This window comes from Phoca vitulina, unplaced genomic scaffold (genome assembly GCF_004348235.1).
Source record: "Phoca vitulina isolate PV1807 unplaced genomic scaffold, GSC_HSeal_1.0 scaffold10, whole genome shotgun sequence".
NCBI lineage: Eukaryota > Metazoa > Chordata > Mammalia > Carnivora > Phocidae > Phoca > Phoca vitulina.
In genome coordinates this window covers 20,428,094-20,442,030 of record NW_022589713.1, presented here as the reverse complement: position 1 = coordinate 20,442,030, position 13,937 = coordinate 20,428,094, and the positions used below count along the sequence as shown (strand labels likewise).

Here is a 13,937-nt window from a genome sequence, read left to right as displayed (position 1 = left end):
AGTCTGCTTCTCCCTCTGCCCTTCCTCCTCCTTCTCTCTCTCTCAAGTAAATAAATAAAATCTTAAAAAAATTCTAAAAATTCATACTTTTAATGATCACTTCTAGCATTTTCAGCTTATTACCTAATAACAGTACTCACTAACCAGTACAGAATAAAATGACAAAAACATTAAATTTTAAAAAATATCACTTAGTGACAAAACTTCTAAAATATGACAAAGACATGACTTGGGAATTTTAATTTGCTAAGAAGCTTTATTCTAAAAAAATTTTAAGGACTGCTATAGATGCCTTATTCCCAGGTATTGCTCTAGGTAAATGGGATATAACAGTGAACAAAGACAAAATCCCTATTCTCATTGAGCTCTCTCTCTAAGGGACAGAAATAAATAGTAGATGAATATATACTATCTCAGGTATTATAAGGAAAAACAAAGAAGTAGGAACAGGGATATAGTGTGTGCTCGTTTAGATATCGAAATTACAGTGGGCCCCTCAGATTGGAGGCTAAATAACTGAATAAAGTAAGAACAATTTCATGTGACATAAAAATAAGCCAACCTCAAGCAGAAAATGAATACAGAGAATGAGTATTTTGGGGGCAGGGGAAACTATATGGCAAGGGGAGAAGATTAGAGCATTACTTTGAAGCTACATCAGCATAGCTATCAGACTGGTTTAAGAGAAAATTTTGTTTACTTGGATGGCTTTCAGAGGAAGGAACAAATGGGAGAAAATGAGGGTCCTTTATAACTGAAATGTACAAAAATCGATAATCACATTTACAGTATATAAATGTAAGACACTGAAGAATCAACCTAATTTTTCTAAACCTAACTGTAGATTTTTGATGACTATTAAAATACTCATTTCAGATACATTTACTACTTTATGGACGTGCAGTTAAGCTTGTGTACAGCTTATAAATTAGATTATAAAACAGACTAAGTGTGTATGTGCACACTTGCATGTTTTTCTTTTAAACTTAATCATAGAACTCCTGAGGCTATTCTAAAGCTTACTTGTTAATATTTGAAAAGATCACAATATTAAATGATGGAAGAATTCTCAAAGACATCATTAGGAATCAAAAGTTCTCAAACTGTGAGTATCTCCACGGCAAGGGCATAAAACAAGCTTATGGAGTGAACCTTCTATCTGAATAGGAATTGGCTTCATTTTCACAAAGAAATAACAAAGGCTTATATTTGTGGATTCTTATATAAAACATTCCAATTTTAAACTTTTTAACAAGTATTTCAAACTTAGAAAAATACAATGCAGAGAAAATAAGATATATCCAAGGGTCTTTCTGATGCAAGTGCTGCCAGTTTATGGCCTCTGTTCTGTAGAGAACCACCCTCTGTAATCTATTTTCTTCATTGAAACTATAAAAACAATAAATTCTAAAAACACAAAGCTTTTTGAAAAGTTAAGTAAAGAACAGAGACTAACTAGAACAGAACAGTCCTGAAAAAGGAAGAGAAGTTAAGACTACAGTACACCCTTGATATTTGTGACAGTCAACAACTCAAGATAAATATGGAAATAGCACTATTCTATTAGCCACAGATGTCAGAGTCAGTGGCAAATTCAATATATTACTTTAAAAGTCATGCCTGAACATCTTGACTTTCTTCCTTACTTTCATTACCAGCACTCACAAGTAGCCAGCTTCCTTCTTAAAGAAAGATTTTTCACATAGAAACAACTTTTCCCACTTTGGGAGGTACCACCAAGTAAAGCCAGTTTGTTGCTGCAGCACTGAGATGCAGATGCTGAATGGAGGGCCAGGTCATTGTCAAAGTTAATCACCCATGCACAACAGTTGCCCAATGCATGATTTATATCTGTGCTTAGCATAATCACAAATGACTACATGTAGTAGACTTTTGGGTTCACCTTCCAACAATCAAAGTCACTAGGTTAAATCTATAAACAACAACAACAAAAAAACCAAAGTAAAACACAGCCCCCCAGGTATGTTTAAACTTAAAGAACAAATTAATTTACTAATAAATTACAGACCATACAGAAGACCAACATCAAAACATATTTCATAAGAACACTTAATTATATTCTAAACTCTCATTAGCTCTATGCTTTGTCAAAAAAAAAAAAAGAGATGAGGTTTTGCTTTTTAATTAAACTGTGACTGTATATATAGCTTTCAGAATCACTACAGATTACTGATTAAAATAATCCTCATCCCCATAGAAAGTTAAAAAAAAAAACATGAAAGGTTGGGAGGCATTTTGAAAGTGATTTTAGATTACAAATGTTGAGAAGGTAAGATGAGAACTAAGAATTTTAAAAGGGAAAAAAAAACCTAATGAAATGAAATACAAGTTATTTGCGGAAGCTTTTATAAACTTCATGTACTTCCCCAATCTCCACTCACACCCTAGCTGAGAACCATCCTTTTAGATTTCAGGAAAAAGGAGTATGTCACAAGGGACATTGTTCTCAGGGATTTGATTCATGATGTGCACCTAGGCTTAAAGGATATTACAGCCCCCAGAATTTGAAGTGGCCACGTCTGACACTGTTTTTACTACTACTCCCTTCTATTAACTATAAAACAACAACAAAACAAAAATACAAAAGTAGAATCTGGTTTCAAAGATAATTAACTCACTTTTTGTGAAGGAATTCTCCAGCTGCCACAGCAACAGGGCGATGTGCTGAGTACACCAAGTGGTAAACATTTTCACAGTCTTCATTGGAAAGAGCTTCTTCACTTCCACTGAAAAATTCACAAAGCAACATCTGAGCCAAACTAAATGTTTACTTTCAGTTCTATCTTCATTTAAATTTTGTAAAGGTCATTATAAAAGCTCAAGGCATACTGAGTTTATTTTCATCTTTTTAATCTTACTTTGAAAGTAACATTTCTCTAATTATAAAAGGTACCTAATCATTATATAAAATTCATAAAATACAGATAAAATAAGAAAATAAAATGTCCACATTTCTTTCCACACAAACGATGCCCATGGTACACTGGGATTATATATATAGACCAAATTAGCTCAATTTCTTTAAAGGCGCATAACATTTTTGTAGATAGGCCCTGGGAATATATCTGTTTCACAGTTAAATTATTATTATAGTATGTAATTCTTCTTTACAGAATTGTCTATTTTAATTAATTAATTTATTTATTTATTTTTAAGTAAGTTCTATGCCCAATGTGGGGCTTAAACTCACGACCCGAGATCAAGAGTCACATGTTCCACCAACTGAGTCAGCCACGAGTCCTGGAGAAATGTCTATTTTAAATTATATTTTATCACCATACTTACAACACCATTTAGTCTTCTTTCTATATAAAATGGATTCAGAGGTCACAGCCATTCCTTTGCTAACACAAATTTCCCATCTTTCCACTCATGTATTCTTAGTTTGAGTCATTTCTTACTTTGCCAGAATGTGTTAAGTTTTTTCGCCCCAAAAGGAACATCTATGTCCTATTAACATGCTTAAAAATGTCTGATATGATTAGAGATTAACAATGACTAGATAAAGTATAGAATTCTTGGGCTGTACAGGGCCTGACAAGATGTAGGGGTGGGTATAAAGTTTATTCCTCAGAATTCAATCCTAGAGATGCCTCAGAAGAGGAGGTTGAGGGATCTCTCCAAGAAACATAAAATCAGAGTGACCTATGAAGCAAAAGAAGGTAGTTGCATCACAGTTTAAGGGACTATAGTTCCGAATGAAAAAGACCTGGCTATCAAGGATGGGACACAGGTTAGAGCACTTTTTTAAAGTACACTTCTTCCCCCGCTCTCAACAATGCATGTTCTATTTCTACTGTAAAGCAAAAACAGTATCCAAATATAGTGTGTGACAATAGGGTTGTGCTGGAACGAAGAAACATTGAGAAATTAACAATAGGTATAGGTAGATTGGCTAGCCCACGACTTACACCCCCGTCCCTGTATTTCCTTTCCATATCCTGAGGGTCATGAAATTACCACTGAAGGAGACAGGTTTTGTTTTGTTTTTAAATATTTTACTTATTTATTTGAGAGAGAGAGCAAGCGAGAGCGAGCAAGAGCATAGGGAGGGGCGGAGGAAGAGAGAGAAGACGACTCCCCACTGAGCAGGGAGCCCAATGCAGGGCTTGATCCCAGGACCCTGGGATCATGACCTGAGCCGAAGGCAGACACTTAATTGACTGAGCCACCCAGGGGCCCCTGAAGAAGACAGTTTTAAGCCTGCTGAGGAGGAGTTACACTTTCTGTCCTGAAGTAGAAGTGTTTTTGTCCATGCCCAACTCATACCCCTAAATTATGAGGAGGGGCACAAAGCTAAGGCCTAAGTTTTATTCCTTCACCCAATTATACATCATCAGCTAAATTAGCTAATACCCTCAGGAGAAAGTTAAACTCACAGGAAACAAAATTTAACAAGATGTCTCAGGAATCCAAACTTGTAAGTGAAAAGAAAATAATCTATGCCAAAAGAAGGAAAATTAACAGATAGACAAAGAATTTAAAGGAGATACAACAGGATGTTACATGTGACTTTACCTGTTGTTTGGATAGAGATCCCATAAGCCAAGAGATATAAGGCCAGATCATTTCATGCAAATGCTGGAAAAGACTAGAAAGCTGGTTTTGTGATCCTTAGCTCATTACTCACCAAAATAATGTGTAAATTAGGGGATTGAGCAATACAGTGGATAGAGAATTTGTTTCAAGAGAAAATGTCAGAGTACTGTGTAACTCTGAAACCTCCCCAAGTGAAACTGGAGCACAAATTTCAGAGAACTACTATAAAAACTTTATAAACATCCCTTACAACTGTGAGGAGGTTTAGGAAATGGTACCTGGTGCAGAGCTTCTAAGACTATAAATGTGAAAAGCTGACTGGAGCAACCCATGGTAGCAAATTAAGAAGAAAAGGGGTATTGTGGACATTGCTGCTATGCCCTTCAACTGATGAATGGATAAAGAAGATGTGGTTCATATATACAATGGAATATTACTCAGCCATCAGAAAGGATGAATACCTACCATTTGCATCAACATGGATGGAACTGGAGGGGATTATGCTAAGTGAAATAAGTCAAGCAGAGAAAGACAATTATCATATGGTTTCACTCATATGTGGAATATAAGGAATAGCGTGGAGGACCACAGGGGAAGGGAGGGAAAACTGAATGGGAAGAAATCAGAGAGGGAGACAAACCACGAGAGACTCTGGACTCTGGGAAACTGAGGGTTACAGAAGGGAGGGGCGTGGAGGAATGGGGTAACCAGGTGATGGGTATTAAGGAGGGCACGTGTGGTGGTGAGCACTGGGTGTTATATGCAATTAATGAATTGTTGAACACTACATCAAAAACTAATGATGTACTATATGCTGGCTAACTGAACATAATAAAAAAAAAAGAAGGGGTAGGGCGCCTGGGTGGCTCAGTTGGTTAAGCGACTGCCTTCGGCTCAGGTCATGATCCTGGAGTCCCGGGATCGAGTCCCGCATCGGGCTCCCTGCTCCGCAGGGAGTCTGCTTCTCCCTCTGACCCTCCCCCCTCTCATGTGCTCTCTCTGTCTCATTCTCTCTCTCTCAAATAAATAAATAAAATCTTTAAAAAAAAAAGAAGGGGTAGAAGGGCACTATCCATGAATGTGTATCCTGTAGACAAGATAAGGAATACTTAAAGTGAGCCAGTCTGAATATAGTTTTAAAAGACTGCCCAACAAGACTACCTATAGGGAGAGCAACTCCAACAGAGGAATCCTGAACGTCGGGGACTAAGACTCAAAGTAAATAGCCAGAGGATGCACTGTCTGCTCTGGGGAACTAAAGTCACAAGTACCTAGAGCGGGGAGAGATCTCTGAGGAATCCACTTAATGAATCAGGATATCTGACACAACTGGAGGGCCGTAACTGTACCTCCTAAATAAGACATGTTCTGCCTGTATCTCCTCCAATGAAAATGTAGAAAGGAACCTTAAAACTTTTGAAACCAGTCAAACCATTTTCTAAACTGTTATGAAAGTAGGATTTTTTAGCCAACAAGGTCTGAGATGATTTGAAAATGCTCTTTAAGGAAATAAATTAGCAGTAGAAATAATCTTGGAGAAGTCTGTGAGATAATTACTCTTCCCTAGAAATAAAAGAAGAAATATCAAAGGAAAGTTTACTCCTCTCTAAATAAGTATTAAAACGAAATAAACAAGGACACATGTGTATCATTAACAATACAGATCTTAAACTCTAGACTGTTCCAACAAAACAGGTGGGTCAGTGGAGTGTCAAGTATTTTTTGTTTGTTTGTTTGAGGGAAATATCCTGGTAAGTTTGTGAAATTTACAAGGAAAGAGTAACTAGGGGGTCAAATATTTTAAAACAGACTTGAAAAGGAAAACACTTCACAGGTATAGGTAATGTAAATAAATTCAAAATAACGAATGTAAATACAGAACTATATATGCCATTAGCGAGTTTTTTTTAAAGATTTATTTATTTGAGACAGAAAGAGAGCGTGAGCGCATGAGTGGGAGGGGCAGAGGGAGAGGGAGAGAGAATCTCAAGCAGGCTCTGTGCTGAGCGCAGAGCCCAATGCGGGGCTCCATCTCACACCACCATGAGATCACGACTTGAGCCAAAACCAAGAGGTGGAGGCTTAACCAGCTGTGCCAACCAGGCGCCCCTAGTTATTTTTAAACATATTTAGAAAACTTAGAAATTGGCCAAACCACTCAGAACACATTCTCAGACAATACAATAAAATAAAAAACCACAGCTTAAAAAAAATCTGATTTGCAAAGAACAAAAACATACTACTGAATAATGCATAATTAAACCAGTAATCATAAATGTAATCAAAATATTTATCATTGAAGGTCTATGAAAATACTTTATGTTCAAATATTTTGGAAAGTAGTAGTGTTTAAAAGTATATTTATTACTTTAAGTATAATTATTAGAAAACAAGAAACAAATGAGCCAAAAGAAGCTAGTTCTTTAAAAAGAAGAGTAAGACAGACAAACCTCTGACATGATGATCAAGAAAAAGAGGATATAAATAAAATTAAGGACAGAAGAGAGAAATTAATAAGTAATAGCACAATTTTATGAAGTAATAAAAATATCAACTACAAAATTTAAAAACTGTGATGAAATTGATATATTAAAAAAGTTTATAAAAAGCCAAAAATAGTACAGTAAGAAATTAAAGTTAATTTAGATAGACAACCACTAAAGAAGTAAAAATGGTAATCAAAGACCTTTTCCTTAAAAGAAATTCAAAACTAACATGGCTTTAACAAGAGAATTCTCTTAAAATTTCAAGGAAGACTTAATCTCTGCCACAGAAAAATTGTTTCAGACAGAAGGGCAAGAAACTACTGAAGATAAATTTTTCAAAGAAAATATAACCTTGATTTTGAAGTTGGATAAAGGACAAAAAATATTCTGTCAAATTTACACATAAACACAGAAGAGAAAATCCTAAATAAGATCTTAAATATAACATTGTATTTAAGCAAAACACAATAAAACCAAATGTATGATGTTCAAATAGGATTTATTGTAGAAATACAAGGGTGGTATACCATTAGACAAATTATCAATTTCACTCAGGCTCATCAAGATATGAAAAGAAATTCCCAGAAAACTCAGAATACAAAGGAACTTCTATCTTATATCAAAAACCTATCTCAGAAATCACAGCAACAAAGAAATTTAAATACCTTCTTAGAACAAGAACAAAAAGATCCACTCTCAGTGGTAAAAAGTCCTGCCTAATGCAATGAGACAAGAGAATGAAGCAAAAATTTTAAGGTTAAAAAGAGACAAAACTGAAATTGTTTGCTGGTGACATATAATAATCTACATAGTAAATCGACAAACCATCAGAATACCTGAGACTTCTAATAGGTTGCACATATAAGATTAACATAAAAATTAAACATTTCTATGTCCCAGCAATAATTAAGTAGAAAATATCTTTAACACTAAATACTAATCATATAACAAAACCATAAAGTATTTAAGAATTAACCTAATATATGAAAAAAATTAAACCTTGTGTAGAATATCTAATGATATGAATAGAGAAATGCATCATTTATATGCATAAATGACATATAATTATGAAGAATTGAATTCTCTCCTAAATCTATCATAAAATTCATTGTGTTAGAGAGCCCTGTTCCTCCTCCACATACCCCAACAGTTAAAACCAGAAACAAACAAGACAGCCTAACTCTAACCAAACATGCAATAACCAAAACCCACCGTGCTGATTTATCACACTTTCTTGAGGCACTGATGAAGGTGTTTTGCAATGACTGGAACATCCCTTACAACCAGACCAAAAAAGCCCTGGTAGCAACAGAATGCCTGGAAGATCACATCCCACACATCCCCTTCCCTGCCCAAGATGGTGGGCTAAACACATACTGACCCTCACCCGTAATTGTGTGCTCTCTGCCTGCTCTCTTGCACGTACCCCCCTGAACCTCTCTCTATAGAATTCTAGGTTTCCATTTGCTGGTGAGGTTGGTTATTAAGACTTCAGCCTGCCATGTCCCCTAGCTCTTTTTCTCTTTTCCAAACCATCATCTCTTGAGTTAATGGCCTCTGTTGTAATGAGTTTATCTGAGTTTGTTCAGCAATAGCTGGCAAGCCTAGCCAGGAGTGATGCTTTTGATTTGTCCGGCGCCTTCATTATTCCCTGGGAAGGAGTAGTTTGGCTATAGCAGCACGCCAAGGTTTGCCTGTTTATTTCTGGAGTTAGTGGTTATGATAGATCGTTCAGTAACAAATGCAGTCCTAATATTTAAAATCCCAGCAAAAGTTTTTGAGGAATTAGACAGACATACTTAAAAAAAAAGTTCATATACAAGAAAAGTAATCCACAAGTAGCTAGTGGATTTTAAAAAGAAAGGCAAAAAAGGAACCAACCAAAAAAAAGAGGACTTATTTATAACATATGCTGTATTATCAAGTTACAATGATAAAAAGTAGGTACTAGAGCAGAAAGGGTTGTAAAAAAAGATCAAAACAATAGCTTGACATAGATGATACTTGGAATGTGATAGATACAACGTAACAAATTGGGAGGAGGATTTGTAATGATTTTGCTAAGACCTACATTCTCACATACATTCTTCCCAGTTTTTAGTCAAAGTTCTACAGATCATTATTGCTATTTAAAACTTTCTATCATATGAATGACACAATTTAAATGCCTTATTTCCTTTCTCATAGTTCTACACCATTCTAAAGGAGCCTATTTGAAAAACCTATCCCTTTTGAGGCCTTCTCTTTCTCTCTCTCTCTTTTTAAATAGAAAGGTATGTTACTTTGCTGTATTTTCTCTGGACTGCATAAAAGAACTTTTACATGGCACAAACAAACAACAGTCAAAATAAAAAACAAAAAGAGAGAAAAACAGGCACAGGAGCAAGATGGCGGAGGAGTAGGAGACCTAAATTTCGCCTGGTCCCAGGAATTCAACTAGATAGGGATCATACCATTCTGAACACCTACAAACTCAACAGAAGATCGAAGAAAAGAATAGCAGCAACTCTCTGAACAGAAAAGCGACCACTCTCTGGAGGGTAGAACGTGCGGAGAAGTGAATCCGAGGCGATATTCGGTAAGACAGATGGCAGGGGAGGGGGCCTCTGGCAGCCGCTACTGGCAAGTGATAGAGCCACGGAGCACAAAATCGGAACTTTTAGAAGTCGGCTCCGCTGAGGGACGTCGCTCCAGTGGCTAAGCCAGGGGTGGAACCCTCGCTGGGACACTGTGGTCTCAGGACCCTCGGGGTCACAGAAAGACAGGGGTGCCTGAGTGCGGCAGAGCTCCCAGGTATCGGAGCAGGGAAGCCGGCTGTAGAGACGGAGCCGAGGAGCAGGCTCTCAACTCGGGGTTGCCATAAACTGTGATCCGCGGCACAGTCGGGCCACTGCTCCTCCAGCAGGGACCCAACAAGCGGCAGATCCGGGGAGACTCCCCTTCCTCACCCAGGGAGGAGCGGCACGGGAGAGCACTGCAGGGATCTGCTGGGCTGGAGACTCCACACGGGGTGGTATGCCAGAGATAGAAACACTTGGTCACAGGCCAGGTGAGCACAGAGTGCGGCCGGAGACCGGGGAGACGGGAGTGATTGACTGCTTTTCTCTGGGGGCTCACTGAGGAGTGGAGCCCCAAGTTCTCGGCTCCTCCAGGGCAGGAGATTGGGAGGCCGCCATTTCACTCTTGTCCTCCAAAGCTGTAGGGAGAGCCTGCAGGGAACAAAAGCTACGGAGAGCAAAACCGAGCAGATTACTTAGCCCAGATCCAGCAAGGGCGGGGCAATCCCGCCTCCAGCAAAGATATTTGGGAACCACAGTTAACAGGCCACTCCCCCAGAAGATCAGCAAGAACAGCCAGCCAAGACCAAGTTTACCGATCAATGAGAACGGCAGAACTCCAGCACTAGGGGAATACTGCACATAGAATTCATGGCTTTTTTCCCATGATTCTTTATTCTTTCAAAGTTAATTTTTTTTTTAACTTTCTTTTTCTTTGTTTTTTAATTTTTCTTTTTCCCTTTCTCAACCAACATCTTATCAATCCCTTTTTTAAAAAATCCTTTTTATTTTTCATTTTTAGAGTCATATTCTATCCCTTCTTAGTAGTTAACCTTATTTTTGGTATATGTAAGTTGTTCTCTTTTTAAAATTTTGGGATACAGTTTTTTCTAACAGACCAAAATATACCCTAAATATCCAGTGTATGGCTTTGTTCTAGTCTCCTGCCTGATCACATTCTCTACCCTTTTTTTTTTAAGTCCTCTTTTTTCTTTTTTCAACCAACTTCTTATCTTCTCAATTCCTTTTATAAAATCTTTTATAATTTTCATCCTTACACTCATATTCCATCCCTTCATCATATTTAGCCTTATTTTTGCACATATATAAGTTTTTCTTTCCTTAAAATTTTGGGAGGCACTTTCTTCTAACAGACCAAAATACACCCCAAATCTAGTGTGTGGCACTGATATATGTACCAGCCTGATCATATCTGATCATACTCTGTTTTTTTTGTTTTGTTTTTGTTTGTTTTTATCTTTTTCTTTTTTCTTTTTTTCTTTTTTCTTTCTTTCCCTTTCTTTTCCCCTGGTTTCAGGTCTTCTCTGATTTGTGTAGTGTATATTTTCTGGGGCCGTTGTTACCATTAGCATTTTGTTCTCTCATTCATCTATTCTCCTCTGGACAAAATGACAAGACGGAAAACATCACCTCAACAAAAAGAACAAGAGGCAGTACCGACTGCCAGGGACCTAATCAATACGGACATTAGTAAGATGTCGGAACTAGAGTTCAGAATGATGATTTTAAAGATACTAGCTGGGCTTGAAAAAAGCATGGAAGATATTAGAGAAACCCTTTCTGGAGAAATAAAAGAACTAAAATCTAACCAAGTCGAAATCAAAAAGGCTATTAATGAGGTGCAATCAAAAATGGAGGCTCTGACTGCTAGGATAAATGAGGCAGAAGAGAGAATTAGTGATATAGAAGACCAAATGATGGAAAATAAAGAAGCTGAGAAAAAGAGAGATAAACAACTACCGGATCACGAGGGCAGAATTCGAGAGATAAGTGATACCATAAGACAAAAAAATATTAGAATAATTGGGATCCCAGAAGAAGAAGAAAGAGAGAGGGGGGCAGAAGGTATATTGGAGCAAATTATAGCAGAGAACTTCCCTAATTTGGGGAACGAAACAGGCATCAAAATCCAGGACACAGAGAGAACCCCCTCAAGATCAATAAAAATAGGTCAACACCCCAACATCTAATAGTAAACCTTAGTCTCACAGACAAAGAGAAAATCCTGAAAGCAGCTCGGGAGAAGAGATCTGTAACCTACAATGGTAGAAACATTAGATCGGCAACAGACCTATCCACAAAGACCTGGCAGGCCAGAAAGGACTGGCATGATATATTCAGAACACTAAATGAGAAAAATATGTAGCCAAGAATACTATATCCAGCTAGGCTGTCACTGAAAATAGAAGGAGAGATAAAAAGCTTCCAGGACAAACAAAAACTAAAGGAATTTGCAAACACAAAACCAGACCTACAAGAAACATTGAAAGGGGTCCTCTAAGCAAAGAGAGAGCCAAAAAGTAACATAGACCAGAAAGGAACAGAGACAACATACAGTAACAGTCACCTTACACTCAATACAATGGCACTAAATTCCTATCTTTCAATAGTTACCCTGAATGTTAATGGGCTAAATGCCCCAATCAAAAGACACAGGCTACCAAATTGGATAAAAAAACAAGACCCATCGATATGCTGTCTGCAAGAGACCCATTTTAGACCCAAAGACACCCCAGATTGAAAGTGAGGGGGTGGAAAACCATTTACCATGCTAATGGACATCAAAAGAAAGCTGGGGTGGCAATCCTTGTATCAGACAAATTAGATTTTAAACCAAAGACTATAATAAGAGATGAAGAAGGAGACTATATCATACTTAGGGGGTCTATCCAACAAGATGATCTAACAATTGTAAATATCTATGCCCCTAACATGGGAGCAGCCAAGTATATAAGCCAATTAATAACAAAAGCAAAGAAACACATCGACAACAATACAATAATAGTGGGGGACTTTAACACCCCCCTCACTGAAATGGACAGATCATCTAAGCAAAAGATCAACAAGGAAATAAAGGCTCTAAATGACACATTGGACCAAATGGACTTCACAGATATATTCAGAACATTCCATCCCAAAGCAACAGAATACACATTCTTCTCTAGTGCCCATGGAACGTTCTCCAGAATAGACCACATCCTAGGTCATAAATCAGGTCTCAACAGTACCAAAAACTGGGATCATCCCCTGCATATTTTTGGACCACAATGCTTTGAAACTAGAACTCAATCACAAGAGGAAAGTCGGAAAGAACTCAAATACATGGGAGGCTAAAGAGCATCCTACTTTAAAGAATGAATGGGTCAACCAGGAAATTAAAGAAGAATTAAAAAATTCATGGAAACAAATGAAAATGAAAATACAACTCTTCAAAATCTTTGGGATGCAGCAAAGGCAGTCCTGAGAGGAAAATATATAGCAATAAGAAAGGTCTCAAATACACAACCTAACCCTACACCTAAAGGAGCTGGAGAAAGAACAGCAAATAAAGCCTAAACCGAGCAAGAGAAGAGAAATAATAAAGATCAGAGCAGAAATCAATGAAATAGAAACCAAAGGAACAGTAGAACAGATCAACGAAACTAGAAGCTGGTTCTCTGAAAGAATTAACAAGATTGATAAACACCTGGCCAGACTTATAAAAAGAAAAGAGAAATGACCCAAATCAACAAAATCATGAATGAAAGAGGAGAGATCACAACCAACACCAAAGAAATACAAACAATTGTAAGAACATATTATGAGCAACTATATGTCAGCAGATTAGATAATCTGGAAGAAATGGATGCATTCCTAGAGATGTATCAACTACCAAAACTGAACCAGGAAGAAATAGAAAACCTGAACAGACCTATAACCACTAAGGAAATTGAAGCAGTCATCAAAAATCTCCCAACAGGGGCTCCTGGGTGGCTCAGTCGTTAAGCGTCTGCCTTCGGCTCAGGTCATGATCCCAGGTCCTGGGATCGAGCCCCGCATCGGGCTCCCTGCTCCGCGGGAAGCCTGCTTCTCCCTCTCCCACTCCTCTGCTTGTGTTCCTGCTCTCGCTATCTCTCTGTTAAATAAATAAATAAAATCTTTAAAAAAATAAAAATAAAAAAAAATCTCCCAACAAACAAAAGCCCAGGGCCAGATGGCTTCCCAGGGGAATTCTACCAAACATTTAAAGAATTAATACCTATTCTTCTGAAACTGTTCCAAAAAATAGAAATGGAAGGAAAACTTCCAAACTCGTTTTATGAGGCCACCATTA

At 37.4% G+C, this 13,937-nt stretch overlaps 1 protein-coding gene across 1 annotated transcript in view; it reads right to left on the bottom strand.

Moving 5' to 3' along the window:
* The window catches only part of STAG1 (stromal antigen 1), a 423,306-nt gene that overhangs the window by 109,835 nt on the left and 299,534 nt on the right, over positions 1 to 13,937 (bottom strand). The window contains exon 13 of the mRNA XM_032408640.1: positions 2,640 to 2,747. Coding sequence (XP_032264531.1) covers positions 2,640 to 2,747 — 108 coding nt within the window. The remainder of the gene's footprint in view (positions 1 to 2,639; positions 2,748 to 13,937) is intronic.